The sequence below is a fragment of the Crassostrea angulata genome, chromosome 5 (genome assembly GCF_025612915.1).
Source record: "Crassostrea angulata isolate pt1a10 chromosome 5, ASM2561291v2, whole genome shotgun sequence".
NCBI classification, from domain to species: domain Eukaryota; kingdom Metazoa; phylum Mollusca; class Bivalvia; order Ostreida; family Ostreidae; genus Magallana; species Magallana angulata.
The window spans coordinates 1,521,785-1,547,264 of NC_069115.1; the positions used below are offsets into that span (position 1 = coordinate 1,521,785).

The window sequence follows — 25,480 nt, forward strand, 5'->3', positions numbered from 1 at the left end:
CTGAACCAAGAGTCGAACATACCGCGCTTAAGAAGAGTTGTATTGCAGAGGCAAAGTTATGAAGGAAACAAGACAGAGAAACATTCCGGAATTTTCGCCAGGCCATACAAGACTTGTATCGACGTGCTTATCTTGAGAATAGAATATTAATGTGGTTATCCTGAAAACAAATAATATGTGCATGAAAGCTCAATGAAAAAATTCCTCGAAAACTGTAGTGCTAGTGAAGAATTCTGGCCTGCAGTAAAACGAAGGCGCCCGAAAACATTAGACGAATCAGTGACCGCTGCTATGCAAGAAGAGTGCATTCGCTCTACAGAAAATAAGAGATACCAGGTTAGGAAAGATTATCAGCCACCGGTATACAACATTAATGACAGCCGATATGCTAGTAAAGGAACATCCCTAAACATTGTCAATGCGGCAAAGAGATGTTACTAGTGTATTTCACCTGTATAAACACCTAATGCGGAGTTGTCCAAAGAAGAGATTTGCTAACAATAATAGTACCAACAATGGTTTAAGAAACTGAAAACGATATGCTTACTACTCGGAAACCGGGGATCAGCAGTTAAACCAAAGTCGACCGAAGCAGTAGGGCATGCGTCGGTCAATGCACAAGATAGGCCTAGTACAGAGGATGATCATGCGAATCATCACATGGCATTTGCGGAAACGCAAACTAATGAAATGCACACCGATTTTTAACTTGCAGAAAAGCAACCCGAATTCAACTCAATCTTGTTTAGTAGTGTTTGGTGAGTCTGATATAAGAGTTAAGGGTCTAATCAAGGAGACAGCAGTTGAGTGGAAAATCGACACTGGTACGACAAATACTTTCATCTCTGAGGAAGTTTATTTAAGTATTCTTCCACAGAACAGACCTGTACTGGAGTCAGTACGAAAACAATTTGCAACTGCAGATTGAAAACTATTAAATGTAATTGGAACAGCTATTATGATTTTAACGTTTAAAAAGAAATATAAATATTTATTTCCGAGTTTTTGTGGGCGGCGTGAAATGTAACCTGCTTTGAAAAAACTTTATGATGAAATACGAATGTCACTGGGACTACAGGAATCACAATCTGATGATGAAATGTTTGCACACGAGTGAGGATAAAAAAAAACAAGCTGTCGAGTTCGCTCAGTGGATAGTATTGTAATTCCATCGATACATGAAGCTGTGATCAAATCTAAGCTGATTCCTAGTACTAATATAAAGTAGGCAATGTTAGTACCAATGATGAGATTTGTCAACACACATGGACTTGTAGTTAGACAAGTACTAGTTAATACAGATTTATGTGCGTGTTTTTAACCCGGGAGACAAAGACATTTTTGTCAAAGAAAACACAGAGATTGCATTAGTGACATGCGTTGATTATGTCAATGACGAGTTGCCAAATTCAATGGTGTGCAACGTGGAAACTGGGAATAAGTCCGAGGCGATTCCTGAGTGTTTCAGAGAGATGTATTCTAAATGATGTAAAAATCTTACATCAAAGCAAGCAGAGCAATTTAAGCAGTTAGTCGTAAACCTGCGTTTGCCGACCCCGAGATGCTTTTACAGCGATCAAATGTTGGAGAACATCGAATCAATTTAAATGATGAGAAATCATTTAAAGAAACGAAGAGTACCTATATTTAAACGAGACATATTGGATGCGGAAATACTCAAGGTTTGATTTCAGAATCAGTAAGTCCTTGGTCATCTCCCCTTGTACTTGTGCAAAAGAAAGACAAAACCTGGAAATTATGCGTGGATTGTCGGCGCTTGAATGCTCAAACAATAAAGAATGCTTACCCTATTCCGAGTATTGCTGAAGATTTAAACATTATCTGAATCTACTTGGTTTACATCGCTGGATCGTAATATGGCTTATCATCAAATTCCTATGCGAGAAAGCGACAAGGAGAAAACAGCATTCTGAACCCTTCGTGGAGGATTGTATCAGTATACATTTATGCCGTTTGGATTTGCTATGCTTCCACTACTATAGCAAACATTTTGAGGAACATTTAAGAAACCTGAGTTTAGTATTTGATAGACTTAAAAATGCTAACTTGAAACTGAAAGCCATGAAATGTAGTTTCTTTAAGCAGGAAATGACTTTCTTAGGACACATTGTTTCTAGAGAAGGGGTTAAAACAGACCCAAGTAAGACCAACGCCGTTATGGATTTGAAAATTCCTCAGAGTGTAACAGAGTTGCGTGATTTTCTTGGATAAGTGTCTTATTATACACGATTCATCAAAGACTTTGCTAAAATTGCGAAGTCTCTTTACGGACTTACTAGCAAGAACACTCCCTGGAACTGGACAGCCGAATGTGATGAAGCATTTAATCACTTTAAATCAACATAAGTGTGTTCACCACTTCTTAGTTATCCAGATGTGAATGGAGGACTCTTTATTCTGGATACTGATGCTAGCAATGATGCGATAGGAGCAGTGTTATCACAGATTTAGGACGGAAAGGAAAAAGTGATAGCGTAAGGGAGTCGTACCCTAACAAAATCTGAAAGGAATTATTGTATCACGCGACGAGACATGCAAATGCAGATGGTTTGACTAGAATGAATATACAAAATGAGAAGTGTAAACAATGCAAAGTGAATGTGACAGAGGCGACGCATGGAGAAAATACTATCACATAGGAGATTTGCGTAAATCAACTAACGGAGAAGATTAGAAACCTATTGCCTGTTCTTTAAGTGATACTGTACAACCACATAAGACGTCAAAGCGTGTTCCAAATCGTCTGCACGGGCTAAACCTAAGGAAGAGCCGGATAAATCACTGCTTTTATCAAGTATTAGAGAACATCAGTTAGACGACGAAGTATATCGCCCATTCTTAAATGGAAAGAGGACTCAAACTTTCCAAAGCCAGCTATAGATTGTATTTCAAATTTAGGCTTTGAGAGCAATATTTTATACTCTCGTTTGAAGTTGTTGACTGTGAACGAAGGGTATTATGCATGACATGCTGGAAAATAATGGAGAACGATTACGGATTATTGTCCCTCAGAAGATACGTGATGTTGTTATGTGAAATTTCCATGACGCTGTAACTTCCGCACATTTAGGTGTACGACGCACATTTGATAAACTCAACAGAAGTAACTATTACTGGCCCCATCTAAGAATATATGTTCAGTATTACATCACTTCTTGTGATCTTTGTGAAGAAAGGAAAAATCCGCATAAAAAGAAGAGAAGTTTTATAAAAATTTATTTGAACGGTGTTAAATTTGAGAGTGGATAAAGTTGGGCCATTTCCTAAGTCGATGAATGGATTAACGTATATTATAGTGATTTCAGACTATTTTACCAAATTCACGAAAATATTTCCCTTGAAAAACATTGACACTAAAACAATAGCAGAAACTTTGTTTAAAGGATGGATTAAACGCTACGGTTTCCCGCAAAAAAACCCATTCGGACTAAGTTGCTCAGTTCGATAGTCAAGTAATCCAAGATATTTTCTAAGTTTTGCAAATAAAGAAAACGCGCACAACGTCGTATCATACTCAGTCCGACGGAATGATTGAAAGATTGAACAGAACGATTAAGGACATCTTATCAAAGTACATTTCAGTGAATCAAACAGACTGGGATAAATTCATTGACTGAATTGTGTTTGTGTACAACAGCACTATACACGAATCCACAGGAATGACGCCGTATAAAATGGTATTCGGTGAAGAAATGATTCTACCTATGAATCTTATTATCGAAAACAGTGATGACATAGTTGTGTACAAAAATGAAACGGAATGTGTGAGTCATTTAGAAAAAAAATGTTTGTGTGAAATGGATTCCAAAGCTTCACAAAAGTCCTTATAAACAGAGATGCATAGCACGTTCAAATATATGTTCTACCTAACATCTCTCTTTACTCCTTACTAGAATTCTTACAGTAGTGAAGGAGAAACATCAAGAGTATTGTAAAACAATATACTCCAAAAGTGGTATGAATCAGATGTGGATGCTAAAAACTCTAAATAATTATTAGAAACGTTGAGATCACAAAATCTTACTAAAATCAAGGGCATCAAACGTAGGATTTTTTAACGCTTTATACAACCATTCCCCATGACAAATTAAAATCTATACTTTTTGACATCATCGACAGTTGTTTCTTCAATAAAAATGGAAGTCGTAAAAATGCTTACCTTTCACTGGAAATCTAAAGAACTATTTTGTTAAAAACCATTCAATTGGAACACACAGGTACTCTGAAGTTCACATTAAAAAGATGCTTGAGTTTCTGACAGACAACATCTATGAAGTTCTTGGAAATCAAGGCTTCCAACAATCTGTTGGAATTTCCATGGGTATCAATTGTGCCCCATTATTAGCAGACCTATTTTGTATAGTTAAAAAGCATATTATTTATTCCAAAACTTTTACGTGAAAAAAAATAAATCACATGTTGTGGGCTTCAACTCAACATTCAGGTATATCGACGACGTATGATCAATTAACAATTGTTTTTTTTTTCATACTAACGTCGATATATCCCAGTGAACTCGAAATAAAAGATACCACAGAGTCTGTGTCATCTGTATTATATTTGGATATTTGACTGGAAATGTACATTGATGGTAACCTTACAACAAAACTTTATGATCAACGCGATGGCTTCTATTTTTCTATAGTCAAATTTCCTTACTTATTTAGCAATAAACCTTAATCACCTGCATATGGTGTTTTTATCTCTCAGTTAATTCGATACACAAGGGCATGTTCTTCGTATGAACAGTTTCTAAGGCGTAGCAAGCTACTGACAAACAAGTTGATAAAACAGGACTATCAACAGTCTCGTTTGAAGTCATCTCTTCGTAAGTTCTCTGGTCGATGCAACCACTTTGTCAGCAAATACAATCTTCCACTGGGTCGCGTGCTGACTGACGTTTTTCATACTAATTGTTATACCATAATTAATCACCTAATTGTCTACGGACTTTTTCGTTTTTCCCCCAAATACGACAAAGAGCACACGGCGGGTGTGACCGGTCAGCAGAGGATGCTTACTCCTCCTAGGCACCTGATCCCACCTCTATCTTTTTTTAGGTCCGTGTTGCTCTGATTGGAATTTGTATTTCGTTTTATAGATTTTTGAGAGTGTTGACGGTGGTTTGTTATTGTCATTTATTTCATTTATGAAATTGTGAGAAGTGAAACTGAACAAAGTGCTTTGAGACAAAAACGTGTTTATGATCGAAACGTGCATTCTATTCATTATAAAGTTGGAGATTTAGTTCGGCGGAGCCAGCCCAAAGTTACCGTTGGATATAAAACAAAGTTAGCAAGAAAATTGACAGGACCCTGGCTCATTGTAAAGAGACTTAGTGATGTATTGTTTCAAATAAACACTCCCACAATTCAAAGCCCGTGGTCGTGCATTCCGACAACATCAAACCGTACAGAGGGAATAAACAATTCCCGGCGAGAGGCGATCCCGCATATACAAGCGCCTAGCTGCAGAGGGTACCCGTCACGCATCGCCCCACATCAGCCAGTCGACGGAGACCAACCCGTTTGAAGATGCCGCTTAATTTTCCATTCGGGGCCCCGTCAACAGCCGCCAGCCAATCGGTTCCGGATCAGAGGGAGGACCCCAACAACGAGAAACCCCAGAATACCCCGACCCAGATGATTATTCAGACGAGCCACTGACGGATTGTAAAAAGACTATATCAAGCCAATTAGTGATATTATGAGATGTACAATTTTTTTACGGACTTTCTCCAGAATTAGCAATTTGAACTTGCAAATGAGGGAACAGCATAAAGATGAAATAGGCTGTTTAAAGTATAGTTTTTGCCAGAGAACATTTGTGCGCAGTTTTAACTTGTAGAGACACTACAGAGTTATTCACAGATTAGGGGGACAGGAAAATAAGAAGTACACGGTCAATCGCCAGAGTTACGAAGAAGCGCGGAAATCTGTGTATGTGCTTAGCGAACAGTACGAGAACATATCGTCGGATGAGGACGAGAATACTTTCGCCCTACAGACAGAGGAGTCTCTTTGGTCTCTTTGAGCGTCTCATCATGTACATAGCAATGAATGGAACTTCCTGGATGATGTGTCGATAGATTTTATCGAGATTCCGTCAGACAGCTTTGTCAACGACATTCTCGAGGATACAGAAGACGCTGTTGATATTCAACCACAAGAAGCTGAAAACCAGTGACTCTCAATCCGCTCATGATAATGAAATGGACCCTCTTGTTACAAAATCGTCGGTTTGTTTTGTCATCGATAAAGTGATCACAATTTACCGAGATGAAAGAACGGAAGTAAGTCGGAACTCGCAAATCGTTTATTCCGAGTAGATAGATTCCGAAGATGTGGACTTTAGAAGCATAGTAACTGAGACTGCATAAGCCGTTGCTGAATGTTTACGTAAAGGGAACGTCTGGGAGATAAAGGGAGACTTTTCCGTGTGAATATTGACATTGTGAATATGAACTCTTTGTAAATAATAATTTGTAAAATTTTTGAACTTGTATATTTAATTTGTGTTAAATGCTTTATTTATTTGGTTATAGGTTATTATAAGAAAAGAACTGTCGTTAGATATTTCTGTTATTTATATTTGATGTTTAAATATCTTTTGTATGGAGCCAACAGTTAAAAGGGGGAAAGTTGTAACGCCATAAATTATATTCAGTTTAATTATTTTCATATCATTTCATTTCACATGTTTATTTGTATACCCGTTGCTCCTGAAGAGCAACCCATGTATTACGTAACGTGACCTCATTAAGACGACTGCTCCTAATGAGCAACCCTATGTGTATATAAGTAAAGGTACGAGTGTCATAGTTGATTGTTTGTTGTTGTAGAAATAGTCAGTGTTTCTTTTGGATTTTATTTGTGACTTTATTAAAATTGGAAATTATGAAATAAATTGTAAATTACAACTTGGACTTTTCACCCAGGAATTATAATCAAAGGAAGGTTTTATCAGAGTTATATAAACTAATTATGCCGTAAACGTTCGATGGCGCTAGAGTTTTACGTATTGTATAGATGTGGCCAAACTCATTGTTGAATTATATCACAGGAAGTCAAGACATCAAGGCAGACACATTACTGGTGGCGCAGTGCGCTCCGCAGAATTCTGGATTGAAGGTGGCAAGCGACTTACCTCCTCAATTCTGGACAATTGTGTTTGTGTCAAAAACTACGAATATTGGTGGATCAACAAAACTTGGCTGACCTGCCCATAGACCGCACTCAACCAGGTCCCCCATTCACATATGGGGGCCATGATGCCTTCGGACTTTGAAACATAGTTACCAGACAAACTCGTGGGGGAGCTACGAGAATTCTATGGTCAAGATACATAACTGATGAAGTACTGGTTGCATATCTTGCTGACCCTTACCCACTCTAAATCACACAGAAACCCGACGTCTTAGTGTCACCACTGGATCTCGCCTTTGAATCTAAAGAGACATGTACCGTTCGCAGTGGAGAAGAGAACGACTTCTGTTTTCCACTTCTTCTCGAAAGTGGAAAACGCAGTACCTTCAGTCCCTTCAAGAACGTAGGAAGTGGCAAAAAAAACAAGGAATATTTAGTGATAGTGCGTGTGCTACGGGTTTTGCCAGTCATGGCTCTCGTGACTGGCCGTAACGTTAATGATCGGGTTAATGTGACTGAGAGTGAAACGTAAGACTAACGGACGTCTGGCGTATCAGTCGTAGGTGTCACGTACAATTTTATTCGAAAAGGGTTGCCACTCACAACATGCGATGCCCTTAGGAACTGTACTTCCGTCTTACAACTATCGTGCAACAAACGTATTATCCTTGAGAATGGCAGTAATAATGTTTGAGTCGTAAGTCACTTGCAAGTCAATAGTATCGACATTTTTTACCTCAAGCCACCTGCACGGACAATTTTTTTTACATTAAAAAAAGTATAATTATATAATATCTCTATCAAAATAAAAAAAAAAACACTAAAAACCCACAAATTATCTAATGCAGTTATCGAAGATTAAACCAAATATCTAAATTACACGCATTACAGATGATTGATCCATCTCTAAATTTATCGCAGGAAAACTTGCGCCAGATCACTGTGACGTCATGTTCAAATCTATATTCATTTGTTTACGTATCTCGACTCAATGCGAAGGAATGGAAGAATGTTAAAAACATCTCTCGAGTCTCACTAAAGCGTGTGCGCTACTAAAAACGTGTCTTCAAACCTCAAGGCACCTTTAATTACGAGTTCAATGTAAGCCATTTTTTGCATAGCACCACGGGAAAACACATTAGAGAGCACTATGGGACGTAGACACAAACATTTTCTTAATGAATATGTAGGTTTAGCTCGTTTTTTCCCCGCACACACTGGTTCTTAGAACTTGCTTCGCTCGCCGGAGCTGCCTTCCCTATAATCGAAACCAAGATGGATAGTATACATGTTTTATTTAAATCAACTTCTCATCCTCCATCCCCAGGGGTCAGACAGAAACTCTCCGAATTTCAATAGGGCAAATAAACGACAAAATAAAACCCATTTAATATCTTAATTTTAAATCCCTTCAAATATTCTTGCTTTTCAATATTCAACCTTTGCTGGCGTATTACAGTCTGGCATTTATACCAAAATCAGTTTACAGATATTGCTTATCAGTGATAATAGATAGTCAATTACTACTTTACTATTCACAAGTTTTTTTTGTTTTAGAAAGTTCAAAACTGATTTGTTGTAAATAATGAATAAACTTGTAAAATTCTTTTAATCATACAACTTCATTAAAAAAAATTAATGGTTGATTGCTATATATAAGCAAGACACCCCCCCCCCCCTTTTTTAAAGATTTCACGATATTTTAACTTTGATAGTTTCATTCTTTTCTTTCCTAAATATGTAAATTTACTCAATTATTTCTTAAAATTCAAGAGCAAATAAAATAATAAGAAAAATATATCCCCCCTAGTGGTAGCCCAACCTTACATGAAGGTGACATTACTATAATTAAAGATGACAGCTTAATGTTGTTTTGGGGTTGTTGTTTTTTTAAATGCAGTCAGTTTCTATTCTATATCAGTAGATATTTTTTTAACATTATGTACATTAATACAATATCTAATATTTTAGTATAAGAGATCATGAACTAAAATTTTTCATATGTAAAATGTATTATGATCAAGGTGGTCTCATAAAGGTGATGTCTCGTCTCGGTGAGCTTTGTTATATATGATTACCTGTGTTTTTCCGTATTGTTAACCCTTTGTTGTTAAATTCATGACTCCTCATAGCAGTAATGAGTAAATCTAGCTTTCTTATTAATTCATCTTTGATTGTGAATTTTTTGTAGACTTTATAAATGTTGCGTCGAAGTTCTTTCTTGGATTCTCGGTGTACATCTCAAATACAACAGACAGATCACAGGGAACACTGTGTTTCAAGGACAACAATTTTACACAGGAGAACTTCCCTCCTGTCTTCACCACAACTTGTTCTGTACATGGCCAGTACGTTATCTACTACAATGAAAGAATACCAGGAGCGTCTTACCCTGACAGTTATCATGAGTTTGTTGTCAGTAACCTCTGTGAAGTGGAGGTGTACGGTGAGTGTTCTTTGTCTTACTTGAATTAAACCTTAATGTAGCTCGCGGGTTTGCTGACGTCCCATAAGAATACGACGTAAAAGAAAAGCACCGTGAATTTTCATACAAAGAACAGCTACATGTAGATTACAAACATTTGCAGTGACGTTATTTAGTCTGATATAAAACTTACATAGTTGTTGTTATATTTATAAACATTTATTTTAAGTCGATGCGTTTATTTTAATATCCCGCTTTACTAGATATGGTCTGACAGGTTTAGCGAATTTCGTCGTCGGTTTCTCAGACACTGTAAAATTGTTTAAGAAAGTATACCCCGATTAGCAGTCATATAAACTTCAAAACTAGCAAAGTCATTTGCACCAGATTTTGAATCTTTAAATGCTAACAATGCTGAACATAATGTATCTATGTTGAAAATATTGCTAACGAACACACCAAATGCGGATGATTCAGTTTTACCGATTACATGTAAGTCATCGCAAACAACGAAAAACTATAAAATTAGAACAGAAACATTGGAAGTTTACTGATTTGGTAACTTCAAACGTTCTGACATAGACTCAATATTCTACTCTGGCAGCACATAGTTTGCAGTTTAGCCATTTGAAATTCGCGCTTCAAAGAGGCGGAAAAGTAGGTATCCATGGTAAACTGAAGGGAAAGCTGAAATCTGTGACAGACAAAGTTATTTTTTCTATGAAGTATAAGATGTCATTTTTGTTATGATGCTTATTTATTTAGGCGATAATGTATGCATCAATATTTTTTACAATTGAAAATTTTATTCACTCTGTTTGCTAAAGAGTAAAATTAGGTTGTTAATGTTTGAATACTGTTTTACGGAAGAACTTAAATTCTACGATTCACAAAGGTTTGCATAAAATCGCGAACGCGGAATTTGTATCAGAGTTTCATTTAGTTCATATCTGGCCGAAAAATAAAAACAAGATTTTAAAATCTGCGAGTTGTACTTTTTACTAATTTACGCGGATATTATTTCCTTTCATTTAAGATTTTGCATTAAATTTAATTCCCGCAGTACTAAAGTTGCTGTTTTATGGAGAGCAATAAAATTGAAATATCACTTCTAAGTACAATGAAAACCATTTGATTTAGTTCTGCTCTGTATGTTGTCATTCAACAACAGCTTTAAAATCTAAATAAAACCAACAAGAATTTGCTAATTGCATGCTTTAATTTGATTTTCTTGTCGAACAATGTACGTCCATTTTCGTGGCACACAGATGCACGAAACTAATGACGTCGCGCTAACACGGTATAACGTCGCGATAAAAATATAACGTTATGTGAAAATTTCAACTTTTGAAAGTTTTTGTTTGCGAAAAATTGGCTGAGAACACATATTGAGTTTTATGTAACGATTGATTTAGTTGCATCTTCATCATTTTGCTGAGTAAAATAAAATTCGTCTGATTTTTTTCAAGTCATGAGTATAGTTTTGGAATGTAAATATGCGAAAATGTAAATACTTCTATATATTTCATTGAAATAGCGTTATATGTGTTAATCAACATTGTTGTGTTTAGGATAACATAACAATGTATAATTAGGCTGACGAATGTAAAAAAAATAAATTAGGAATATACCTTTGAAACCAACTGATTCGACAGACAATTGTTGGGGGAAGGTTGTCTCACAAGCAGTAAACCCGCGGGCTACCTTAAATAATGATGCTATGAATATGGATATTTCAGTAGAACTGCTATGTTTTGATTTTTAAAACAATGATTTAGCCAAAACTTGTTTGAAAATAACAGTTCAAGAAAAAATGCAGTCTTGGCCACTTCATTATTCGATATTTTGTTTCTTTTCATAGGATGTCCTGGAGGGTTTTACGGGACTAACTGTTCTAAGGCATGTCCAGATACTAATTGTTACTGTCACTTAGAGACAGGCACCTGTCAGGGCTGTAAACCTGGATACCAAGGTTACCTCTGCAAATTAGGTAATATATTTTCTATTGTAAATATCCCATTTATCCTTTCTTCTCTATACTGTTTACATTATACATAAAGAGTTATTTAAAAAACAAACATCAAAGATGCTCAAATATTCTTTTGTTGTTGAAATGATTATTACAATTCAATAAAGTACTTTTTAGTTCTTTGAAATTTAATGTATAATATTGACCCTTATTTGAAGAAGATAAGCTATATATTTGTGATTATTACGTGAACTCTCAGGTCGACACACAAAACAAATACAAGCGAGGTAAAACAGGATTTCATGGGGAAAATTTAGCTTGGGTATGAGCTAGACTGGTTCCTGGGCTGGATTATTTGAAATCCATTCTCCGGGATCATGAAACTGTCTTAAATCTTAAGTCAGACTTAAGTCAATAAATTTGAACTTACATTTTAAGATTGTTCTTAAAGTGGATAGCAAAAAAATGACTTAGGGTTAAGTCTGAAATATTGTCTTAAATCTTAAGACTGCTACTAGGCAGACTTAAGTATAAAAAATGTTACCAAGTAAGTTCAAAATGGCGACACTCGATGGATTTTTAATTAAGAAGAAACGATCAGCAAAGACTGCGGCTCCCTCGTCCTCGGGTTTTCTATTTATAGTCTAGGTTTTTCCCTTTGTTGACTTGCTTTTGAAGTTATATCCCTTTGTTAAAGTGAAAGTGTCTAAACACGTCTGTATAATGAATGACATGTTATCCAGTAAGAAACTATACTAATATTTCTGTAAAGCATCATTTAAATATATTTTTTAACTTTGTCATATATGATAATGTTTACGATGCAGCCGAAAGGAATCTTCAAACGAATTAGAGTTCCACTTTTAACAAATTCGGTCAAAAAATCGCGTGAGTTACTTTGACGTTTAAGCTAAGACAAATCTTAGTTGAGTTTTTTCTTAGATCGTTTTGTGATCCACTTATGCAAGCAATTTTAACTAAGTCTAAATCTTAGATTTAAGACAAAATTCTAACTTAAATTTAAGACAGTTTCACGATCCCGGAGCCAGGAAACCAGGCTAGGATACCTTTATCTGACAATGATTGGTATTTTATTTAATAGGCATATGTTAAAGTTCTAAGGTGTTGAGATTGAAAAATTGTCGGTAAGGAGTACAGAAAGAATTCCTTGTAAAGAAATAATCGGCATTTGATATAAACCGTCAGCATACTTTTATGTGCCGAAACTAGTTCAGCATACTTCTGATAGCAAACACGTGCAGATCTTAGTGAAAACAAGGTAGGGGGGATCTGGGAATCCAGACCCCTCCCCCTTGGGAAAATTGACTATGTAAAAGTTTAAATCCCAAGAAAAAAACATCAAGATATGAAATTTTGAAAACAATGTACATGAAGCTGTCACTACATAAATTAAAAAGAAGAGCGAGGCCTAACATATGCACAAACGGTAAGATTCTGAGGTATGAAGGTAAGAGCTCTACGTGATACCAATATACAAATTTAGAGATTAAAGGCCATTATATTATTATCATAACACTAGTACTTTTTGAAGTTGAGATCTCACCTGCATATATCAAAACATAAAGGCGGGGTTTAGAGTCGTTGAAATCTCAAACAACCTTAAGGCGTTTAAATTTCCTTTAGAAGCACAAACATATATGGTTTACGTATTGCAGTCTTATCAAGAAACAGCAACTTCCATATGTACTTCTGCTTTATATTCAGTCGCAACGAAAAAAGCTAATAAAAGAGTGTGTGCATCGCGTTAAGGGCTCTTAATGTGCCAGAACCTAGTTACAAGGGATGTTATAATATTTTTTTAAAGAAATTCAAGGAGTGTTTTGTTTTTTCATCAATGCAATGTTATTGTATTTGTCTTTCAGAGACATTACGTAATCATCATTTACCACACAAGTATAAAGTAAATATCATCAGTCTAAGAATAACAAGTTTTAACAAATTCGATAATATTCTGAAAATGAACAATGTTACAATGCTAGCGTTAAAATGTAATTAAGAAAAATATTGTTTGCATGTGTAGCTAGATGTTTACTCATAAAAAAGTCAAAAAGACAAAAATAGCTTAATTTCTTAAAATGCTTTGCGTGCAGTAAACGTTGTGGATAAGGGTTCAGGCATCTTAATTTTTACTCTTTAATTTGCCTCAAACAATTTGGTACAAATATTACATTTCAAATAGCTATTTCAAAAAAAAAAATCAAAAAAATATTTAATTAATGTTGCAATTATTAGCTTGTAACAGTGGATCGTATGGCTTGGGCTGCAGTGAGAGTTGTGGACAATGCCTCGACGGCGACAAATGCCTCAATACCAATGGAACATGCCTTACTGGATGTAGCGCTGGTTATAGAGGACACACGTGCGACAAACGTGCGTATATGATGTATTGACTTCAGTGCAAAGCAATTAAACGCAACATATTAAAAGATCAACGAACTTCACTACAATAGCTGAAAAAAATTATTTTTTTTTTTGGAAAAAGGGACACCCAAAAGACTATAGACTAATATACATTCTATTATACATTATCACATACCAAAACAAAAACAAAAACAAACAATCAAACGAACACACCACCCCTCACACACATAACAGAATGTTTACTACTACGCTTCGACGAGGAAGAATGACATGGCTATGTTCTTTTTCTTGTCTTTATCCTTGATTGAGTCCGACGTCTTTTTGTTAATTGACAGGAATTCTTTCAATGTTTGCTTTGAGTTAACCATGTGCTATTTCTTCTACATTTAGCTTGCCAATACGGATTCTTCGGACCGGATTGTGGTGACAAATGTAACGACGCCTGTGATGGTTGTAACAGATTCAATGGTTCTTGTGATTCTGGCTGTAACCGCGGATGGCAAGGATTTGACTGCCAAGATGGTAATGAAACATTAGGAACATATACTATGTACTGATGAAGTATGTTTTAAATGAATTAAGAGTAATTAGATACAGAAATTAATAACTTGAATTGTAATATGATTGGTTTGAGATTTTAATGTATAATGCAAGTCAAAAAATAAATTAAATTCAAAACAAAGATTTTTCCACTACATAAACTTAAACATGACCAGCCATTACATATATCTTAATCAATGTGTAATGTGGACGGAGTATACCCAAAAAGTTTGATAGAAATAAAGTATCTATTACTTAATGTTTATAATTGCTTGCATCTAGCAAATTCTGATCGCTGCGAAATTGACAACTAGGTCTTTGCGGTTATTTTTTTTAATTTAAAAAAACTGATAATTTTTTGAATATTTGTCCCTGGTTTAGTTCCATTTGTCCTTATCAAAATCTGGAAAATGTATAAGGGTGTTTATCTAAAACAATGAAGTAATTTAATATAATTTAATTTAATAAAACAAATGTGTTCATCAAATTTTAATATTGTGGCTAGGTATACATGTAAGAATAGTGGTTATGCAAAATGAAAAAAAAAACTTGCCAATACGTTGTGGATAAGGGTTCAGCCATCTTCTTAATTTTTACTCTTTAATTTGCCTCAAACAATTTGGTACAAATATTACATTTCAAATAGCTATTTAAAAAAAATAAAAAAAAAATATTTAATTAATGTTGCAATTTTTAGCTTGTAACAGTGGATCGTATGGCGTGGGCTGCAGTGAGAGTTGTGGACAATGCCTCGACGTCGACAAATGCCTCAATACCTATGGAACATGCCTGACTGGATGTAGCGCTGGTTATAGAGGATACATGTGCGACAAACGTGCGTATATGATGTATTGACTTCATTGCAAAGCAATTCGACGCAAAATATTAAAAGATCAACGAACTTCACTACAATAGATGAACAAAATTATATTTATTTATTTTTTTGGGAAAAAGAGACACCCAAAAGACTATAGACTAATATACATTTAAATTCATAATTCTATTTTCTTTTTTTAAATCAATGTTTGTATACATGATCACATACCAAAACAAAAATCAAAAACAAACAAACGAACACACCACCCCTCACACACAAAACAGAATGTTTACTACTACGCTTCGACGAGGAAGAATGACATGGCTATGTTCTTTCTCTTGTCTTTACCCTTGATTCAGTCATACGTCAGTTTGTTAATTGACAGGAATTCATTCAACGTTTGTTTTGAGTTAAACATGTGATATTTCTTCTACATTTAGCTTGCCAATACGGATTCTTCGGACCGGATTGTAGTGACAGATGTAACGACACCTGTGATGGTTGTAACAGATTCAATGGTTCTTGTGATTCTGGCTGTAACCCCGGATGGCAAGGATTTGACTGCCAAGATGGTAATGAAACATTAGGAACATGTACTATGTACTGATGAAGTATGTTTTAAAATGAGTTAAGAGTAATTGGATACAGGAATTTATGAGTTGAATTGTAATATGATTGGTTTGAGAGCTATATGTATAATGCAAGTCAAAAAATAAATTCAAAACGCAGAATTTACCACTACATAAACTAAAACATGACCAGTCATTGTATATATCTTAATCAATTTGTAATGAGGACGGAGTACAACCAAAAAGAGCGATTAAGTATTTATTACTTAATGTTTATAATTGCTTGTATCTAGCAAAGTCTGATCGCTGCGAAATTGACAACTAGGTCATTGCAGTTATTTTTCTTCAATTTTTTAAATCTTTGTTTCCGGTTTAGTTCCATTTGTCCTTATCGAAATCTGGAAAATGTATAAGGGAGTTTATCTAAACCAATGAAGTAATTTAATTAATCTATTAAAACAAATATGTTCCTCAAATTTTAATAACGTGGCTAGGTATACATGTAAGAATTGTGGTTATGCAAAATAAAAAAAAATCAATTAAAATAATGCATTTATTAAATTAATTGATCTTTTTTTTATTTTTGGACAGATGAAACAAAAAAAAAAACCCGAAAATAACAATGATTACAGTGATCTTTGTAATAAAACCCAACAACAAAACTTTACGATAAACGTGAAGACTTCTTTCTTTCTATGGTCAATAGAACAACCTGTCAGCAAATACAATCTTACACTTAGTCGCATGCTGATTGACATTTTTCATACTAATTGTTAGACCATAATTAATTACCTTAGTGTGTACGGACTTTTCTGTTTTCCCCGATTACGACAAAGAGCACATGTGTGACCGTTTTGTAATTTTCCTTGGGACTTTTGATTTTGAACACTGTTCGTTATCACCACGTTACTATTTACAAAATAAATGACTAAATATTTAGATGAAAACTAGATGATATAACACTTTACACACTAATGACACCAATCACAAAGTTACACTTTTGAACCATTCAATTTTTATTTTCATATACACTTTGTCCATTTTTTTTATCTGAATTGCTTTCCTAACATATTCTTTAAAATTGAAATAAAAAGCCCAATTTTATGACTGGATATTTAGATGACAAATGAAAAGTCTAAACTGAATTGGATGATATGATATGATATTTACGTGGTATTAAAAATATTTGTTGCAGCTGAATGGATAATGATAACAATGAATTCATTTTTAACCAGTGAGTGGGTATAAAGGACGTCTCTAATTTTTTTCTTTAAATCAAATTTCACAATAATTTCTATTATCACTGTGTTAAATGAGTTTTCGGAGAGACTTTTGAAAAAAAAAAAATGAAAAAGTGTTACCCCCCCCCCCCCATTTAATTTTCCCTTTTAATGCATACATCAATTATTAAAATAGACATGCTTATTTGCATATTTTAAATCAGTTGTCAGATCCAAAGTAACTGCACAAAAGTTAACTCGCCTTAAACTTTCCGCCATGATGTAAATTAATAAGCTGCGTTCATGGGCACCCCGTTCTGGTAAAAAAAAATATTTCCATTAAAATTAAAATCGCATTAAAATTTTCGATTTTTAGTAACTTTTACACCATGACATGGATGTACTATTGTTCAAAATTTGACTTTGACTCTTGTTTTTACTCAAGGTCAAATTAAGAAAAAAATAATATAATTTTCTTTGTTCCGTAACTTACATATATAACATATAGCTAAACCCTTCCAAAATGTATGACCCTGATATATTTTTGGATTTTTAACGTAAAATTGAAATAAAACCCCGATTTTTGGCATCACCAGAGTACATGCACTGATACGACATTTAGACTAGCTACCATCATTCTTTTTCTCATTATTAAATTTGCCTCATATTATAAACCTTGGGGAGAAAGGAAGACATATGTTATTTTTGTATGAAAACAATACTCAATAACTATTCGTCTTTCACCAGCTTGTGACAAGGGATCATTTGGTAATAACTGCAGTGAAACATGCGGACAATGTCGTGATGTAGACCAGTGCTCCAGTATCAACGGAACATGCTCAACAGGATGTGTTGCTGGGTATCAGGGGGACTTTTGTAAAACACGTAAGTAATAATGATTAACAATATTTGCACTTTCAATTGAATCTTCTTTTAGCAAGAGAAATTAGTACGTTTACATGTTTCCCATATCGAGCAATGAATTTTTGCTGATAGCAAACGACTTGGTTCATACTAAGTTCAAGCTCCACGGCGCGATGACTTTGCTTTAATTACTGTAATTAGGTCATAATTTGCAACTATTGGTAATTTACCAATCATTGCCACATCTTGGATGAAAGAATAAAACCAAGCTGATGCTAATTTGAAGAAATAAAAGCTATTTAAGGAATGAATTTCAGTAAACAAAATATATACAAGCATGCAAATGATGTAAATGAAATTTTAAAAAAATATGAAAAAGTAGATATTAAATCAATATCAATGTAATATAAATTAGGAAAACTTTAACCAGCTAATAACCAAACCTTCAAACAGAAAATAAAAGAAAAACTGCCCTTAAGACCGTCATTGCATATATAACCCAAAACGCATACATTAAATGATATTGACTTCAAATGCAGACCAACTATTTTGAAGCCTTTGAATCGTAATTAAAAACAAATGTACAACTAAGATTTAATAAATAAAACATTCTGAATTGACTCTTCTGAATTTTTAATAATTGTAAAAATACAAAAGCTTTTTTACATTACTTCACAACTATCGTGGGAAAATATCAAACAGCTGTTGCTTTTCCATATTTGTAGTCGAAAAAGACATGTCAAGTTCAAATGACCAAATTTTATCAAAGTTTTCTACTTTGGATTTGAATACTACTTACGTCAGTCACATGTTTTAGACACAAGTAAATTTAATACTTTTAATTTTATAATAACCATAAGAAGCTGTAGAGAAAATTGTCCCCCGTTTGAATTGTAAAGTAATGATAACTTAAACAAAAAACCGTAGAAATAGAAATTAAATCATAAAGAGTTACAATTTTTTTTTCATGTGAAGCATGTACTAAGTACGTTTAACCTTTTCCACGCCATTTGATTTCGCACATCAATTTGCCATGCACCAAATATTGTAGTACTCCACAAGATGAATGACCATGTAAGTTACATGTATCCATATTGGTGGCTTAAAAATGCATTAAGGTACATTGAAGAAGATCTTCAACCCAACTTAAAGCTTTAGATGCTGCTTAAAGGTAGCCTGAAGAAAGCGTAAAGATGGCTTTCAGTGGCACTAGAGAGACAGGGACGGTGCTCGCCGTTGTAATAATTTTTAAGAAAATTGAAAATATGAAGAAAAAAGACCGGAATAACATTCTACTGCATGTACAGAAATATGTGTTCATTGTAGCGGCGTTGATAACGGCAATATGTGTCAATGGAGCGACTAAGTGTTCACAGACACAAAACTGAGGTATAGAGACATGTTTCTGCATGGTGCGTGTTGGCAATTAAAACTGCCTGGACCCCCCCCCCCCTCTCTGTAGAAACTAAATCGTCCCATCGGAACACCCCTACCACTCCTACAAAAATTCTTTTGCATTTATTAACATGTATTTAACATGAGACTGGTCAATCCCGAAACCCCAGTAAATGAAATAGAAAATAAATTGTGCATTTATTGTAATGTATTTAACATGCAATTGTTCAGCTTGATAAAAGTTGACTTAATCGCAACTTAAAGACAGTGTAAAGACAATTTAAATCGAACGTAAAATCCTCTTAAAAAATAAATGAGGCTTTCAAAAGTGTGGAAATTAAGAACATAAAAGCACTAGCTTGAATGTGGCTTAAAGATCGTATATACTTTAAGCTCCTTCAAGTCACCTTTGAACCACTTTAAGGACTTGCTTATAGATTATTGTTTGCCTTGTGTTCGGAACAAGTTTACCAACAAAACACAGAATTGTGTTTTAATAACTATTGCAAATAGCAATCTATCTTGTTGTGCATGCAGTTTGCATTAAAGAAAGTCAGGAACATAGTGTATCCATAAATGCGCTTGATTGCTAGAGTCTTAATCTGTGTACCTTTTGTGTTCCACTTACATATATGTGATATGTATCATTTAGCTTGTCCATACGGATTCTTCGGACCGGATTGTAGTGACAGATGTAACGACACCTGTGATGGTTGTAACAGATTCAATGGTTCTTGTGATTCTGGCTGTAACCCCGGATGGCAAGGATTTGACTGCCAAGATGGTTATGAAACATTTGGAACATATAATATGTACTGATGAAGTATGTTTTAAAATGAATTAAGAGTAATTGGATACAGGAATTTATGAGTTGAATTGTAATATGTTTTGTTAGAGAGCTTTATGTATAATGTAAGTCAAAAATGAATTAAATTCAAAATTTTCCACTACATAATTTTCCACAACATAAACTAAAACATGACCAGCCATTACATATATCTTAATCAATTTGAAATGAGGACGGAGTACAACCAAAAAGTTTGATAAAGATTAAGTATCTATTACTTAATGTTTATAATTGCTTGCATCTAGCAAATTCTTATCGCTGCGAAATTGACAACTAGGTCATTCCGGTTATTTTTCTTCAATTTAAAAAAAAACCCTGATAATCTTTTTAAATATTTGTCCCCGGTGTAGTTCCATTTGTACTTATCGAAATCTGGAAAATGTATAAGGGAGTTTATCTAAAACAATGAAGTAGTTTAATATAATTTGATTTAATAAAACAACTGTGTTCCTCAAATTTTAATAATGTGTCTAGGTAAACATGTAAGAAAAGTGGTTAAGCAAAATGAAAAAAATCAATTAAATTAATGTATTAATCAAATTAATTGATTTTTTTTTATTTTTGGACAAATGAAACAAAAAAACCAACCCCGAAAATAACAATGATTACAGTGATCTTTGTAATAAAACCTAAGAACAAAACTTTATGATAAACGTGAAGACTTCTTTCTTTCTATGGTCAATACAACAACCTGTCAGCAAATACAATCTTCCACTTGGTCGCATGCTGATTGATATTTTTCATACTAATTGTTAGACCATAATTCATTACCTTAGTGTGTAGGTACTTTTCCGTTTTCCTCGATTACGACAAAGAGCACATGTGTGACCGTTTTGAAATTTTCCTTGGGACTTTTGAATTTGAACACTGTTTGTTATCACCACATGTCACTATTTACAAAATAAATGGCTAAATATTTAGATGAAAACTAGATGATATAACACTTTACACACTAATGACACCAATCACAATGTTACACTTTTGAACCATTCAATTTTTATTTCCATATACACATTGTACATTTTTTATCTGAATTGCTTTCTTAACATATTCTTTAAAATTGAAATAAAAAGCCCAATGTTATGACTGGATATTTAGATGACAAATGAAAAGTCTAAACTGAATTGGATGATATGATATGTACGTGGTATTAAAAATATTTGTTGCAGCTGAGTGGATAATGATAACAATGAATTCATTTTTAACCAGTGAGTGGGTATTAAGGACGTTTCTAATTTTTTTCTTTAAATCAAATTTCACAATAATTTCTATTATCACTGTCTTAAACGAGAATTTCGGAGAGACTTTTGAAAAGAAAAAGAAAAAGTGTTACCCCCTCCCCCAATTTAATTTCCCCTTTTAATGCTTACATCAATTATTAAAATAAACATGCTTATTTGCATATTTTAAATCAGTTGTCAGCTCCAAAGTAACTGCACAAAAGTTAACTCGCCTTAAAATTTCCGTCATGATGTAAATTAATAAGCTGCGTTCATGGGCACCCCGTTCTGGTAAAAAAAAATATTTCCATTAAAATTAAAATCGCATTAAAATGTTCGATTTTAAGTAACTTTTACACCATGACTTGGGTGTACTATTGTTCAAAATTTGACCTTGACTCTTGTTTTTACTCAAGGTCAAATTAAGAAAAAAATAATATAATTTTGTTTGTGCCGTAAGTTACATATATAACATATAGCTAAACCCTTCCAAAATGCATGTATTAAAACAATACTCAATAACTATTCGTCTTTCACCAGCTTGTGACAAGGGATCATTCGGTAATAACTGCAGTGAAACATGCGGACAATGTCGTGATGTAGACCAGTGCTCCAGTATCAACGGAACATGCTCAACAGGATGTGTTGCTGGGTATCAGGGGGACTTGTGTAAAACACGTAAGTAATAATGATTAACAATATTTGCACTTTCAATTGAATCTTCTTTTAGCAAGAGAAATTAGTACGTTTACATGTTTCCCATATCGAGCAATGAATTTTTGCTGATAGCAAACGACTTGGTTCATACTAAGTTCAAGCTCCACGGCGCGATGACATTGCTTTAATTACTGTAATTAGGTCATAATTTGCAACTATTGGTAATTTACCAATCATTGCCACACCTTGGATGAAAGAATAAAACCAAGCTGATGCTAATTTGAAGAAATAAAAGCTATTTAAGGAATGAATTTCAGTAAACAAAATATATACAAGCATGCAAATGATGTAAATGAAATTTTAAAAAAATATGAAAAAGTAGATATTAAATCAATATCAATGTAATATAAATTAGGAAAACTTTAACCAGCTAATAACCAAACCTTCAAACAGAAAATAAAAGAAAAACTGCCCTTAAGACCGTCATTGCATATATAACCCAAAACGCATACATTAAATGATATTGACTTCAAATGCAGACCAACTATTTTGAAGCCTTTGAATCGTAATTAAAAACAAATGTACAACTAAGATTTAATAAATAAAACATTCTGAATTGACTCTTCTGAATTTTTAATAATTGTGAAATACGAAAGCTTTTTTACATTACTTCACAACTATCGTGGAAAAATATCAAACAGCTGTTGCTTTTCATATTTGAACACGAAAAAGACATGTCAAGTTCAAATGACCAAATTTTATCAAAGTTTTCTACTTTGGATTTGAATACTACTTACTTCAGTCACATGTTTTAGACACAAATAAATTTAATACTTTTAATTTTATAATCACCATAATCATAATAAGCTGTAGAGAAAATTGTCCTCAGTTTGAATTGTAAAGTAATGATAACTTAAACAAAAAACCGTAGAAAAAGAAATAAAATCATAAAGAATTAAAAAAAAAAATTCATGTGAAGCATGTACTACGTTCGTTAAACCTTTTCCATGCCATTCGATTTCGCACATCAATTTGCCATGCACCAAATATTGTAGTACTCCACAAGATGAATGACCATATGTAAGTTATCCATATTGGTGGCTTAAAAATGCATTAAGGTACATTGAAGAAGATCTTCAACCCAACTTAAAGCTTTAGATGCTGCTTAAAGGTAGCCTGAAGAAAGCGTAAAGATGGCTTTCAATGGCACTAGAGAGACAGGGACGGTGCTCGCCGTTGTAATAATTTTTAAGAAAATTGAAAATATGAAGAAAAAAGACCGGAATAACATTCTACTGCATGTACAGAAATATGTGTTCATTGTAGCGGCGTTGATAACGGCAATATGTGTCAATGGAGCGACTAAGTGTTCACAGACACAAAACTGAGGTATAGAGACATGTTTTTGCATGGTGCGTGTTGGCAATTAAAACTGCCTGGACCCCCCCCCCCCTCTCTGTAGAAACTAAATCGTCCCATCGGAACACCCCTACCACTCCTACAGAAATTCTTTTGCATTTAATAACATGTATTTAACATGAGACTGGTCAATCCCGAAACCCCAACAAATGACCCCCATCCCAACAAATAGAAAAACTAATTGTGCATTTATTGTAATGTATTTAACATGCAATTGTTCAGCTTGTTAAAAGTTGACTTAATCGCAACTTAAAGACAGTGTAAAGACAATTTAAATCGAACGTAAAATCCTCTTAAAAAATAAATGAGGCTTTCACAAGTTTGGAAATTAAGAACATAAAAGCACTAGCTTGAATGTGGCTTAAAGATCGTATATCCTTTAAGCTCCTTCAAGTCACCTTTGAACCACTTTAAGGACTTGCTTATAGATTATTTTTTGCCTTGTGCTCGGAACAAGTTTACCAACAAAACACAGAATTGTGTTTTAATAACTATTGCAAATAGCAATCTATCTTGTTGTGCATGCAGTTTGCATTAAAGAAAGTCAGGAACATAGTGTATCCATAAATGCGCTTGATTGCTAGAGTCTTAATCTGTGTACCTTTTGTGTTCCACTTACATATATGTGATATGTATCATTTAGCTTGTCCATACGGATTCTTCGGACCGGATTGTGATGACAGATGTAACGACACCTGTGATGGTTGTAACAGATTCAATGGTTCTTGTGATTCTGGCTGTAACCCCGGATGGCAAGGATTTGACTGTCAAAATAGTAATGGAGATTTCGTTTATAAAATATCGAAAGATTCTCGGCCGCTAGGATACATTCATTTATATAATATGAAAGAAAAATTGGCTTTTATTTGAACGTTTAATTCATACATGCGCTTTGTTGAAGCAACGCAACTAAGAAAGCTTGGACTGATCGTGTAATCTAGGGAAACCAAGTGTCATATGTTTTCGGTCGCCATATGTGCCCAATATTCCGGTTTGGTTGTTTGATTTTTTTTTCCAAAATGACGTTATTTCCTGATTTTTTCAAAGCATCAGACATTCGACATCTCATTTTGTCTCTTTACATATATTTTAATGTAAGTATGATGCACTCAAGTTAAAAATGTAAAAAAAAAAAAAAACAACAACAACAACTGTAAGTAGTGTCACTAACATTGTCTTAAATTTAACATCAGAGTATCTCTACTTGCTAACTGTTCAGTAAAATACATGTATACCTCAACTGATACATTTGATATGCAAACATTATCACCTGACTTTGTAAGCCTTATAGCGCTGTGAATTAAACTTATGCTTAAGATAAAATGTAATCAATAATCATACAAAAATGTTATGTAATACGCATAAGGAAAAATTGTACATATTGGGTAAATTAACGATTAAACTTAAAATAAATGTTCGAATGTTACATCCAGTTTACTTATAACATGGGAGATTTCCGATTTTATGGATCATATTAAAACTAATAAAGTTTTAAAATTGATTGAATATATTTTATTGAGATTATTCAAAATAAGTTTGAACAGCTTAGTGGTTTCTCACCGCATTTAACAAAAGTAGTCATGGAAACACATTTTAAATCATCTAATATGTAAGGTGATAGAAATTACTTTATGTTATATATTGTTAATTTATAGCTTTATAGACACAGCCAGACTGAAATCGACACGCCTCATTTATTATCAATTGGTCGAAACATATAGCGACTCAAGAAAAATCACGGATTGCGTGAAATATTCATGATGATGTCAGACTCAAATTCCCATAGTAGACAATTTTGGCTGTTTCTTTTAGCTAACGTACTGATGTATATTAACACCAATTTGGTTATTATTTTTTTTACTTTTTATGATTGATTTATTAATTTGTTAAAAGAATGATGTAAATATAAATAATACTAGATGCGATTTCGTTGCGAGCAACGAGAGGGTCTTCCGTCCAATTTTTCATCAGATGCTAGTGAGATTATTGA

General features: G+C 33.9%; 1 protein-coding gene across 1 annotated transcript in view; it reads left to right on the forward strand.

Moving 5' to 3' along the window:
- Positions 1–25,480, forward strand: part of LOC128186183 (multiple epidermal growth factor-like domains protein 6) — a 44,803-nt gene that overhangs the window by 12,232 nt on the left and 7,091 nt on the right. Inside the window, exons 3-12 of the mRNA XM_052855950.1 lie at positions 9,358–9,612; positions 11,453–11,581; positions 13,814–13,951; positions 14,333–14,464; positions 15,180–15,317; positions 15,740–15,871; positions 17,836–17,973; positions 20,000–20,131; positions 21,955–22,092; positions 24,134–24,265. Coding sequence (XP_052711910.1) covers positions 9,358–9,612; positions 11,453–11,581; positions 13,814–13,951; positions 14,333–14,464; positions 15,180–15,317; positions 15,740–15,871; positions 17,836–17,973; positions 20,000–20,131; positions 21,955–22,092; positions 24,134–24,265 — 1,464 coding nt within the window. The remainder of the gene's footprint in view (positions 1–9,357; positions 9,613–11,452; positions 11,582–13,813; positions 13,952–14,332; positions 14,465–15,179; positions 15,318–15,739; positions 15,872–17,835; positions 17,974–19,999; positions 20,132–21,954; positions 22,093–24,133; positions 24,266–25,480) is intronic.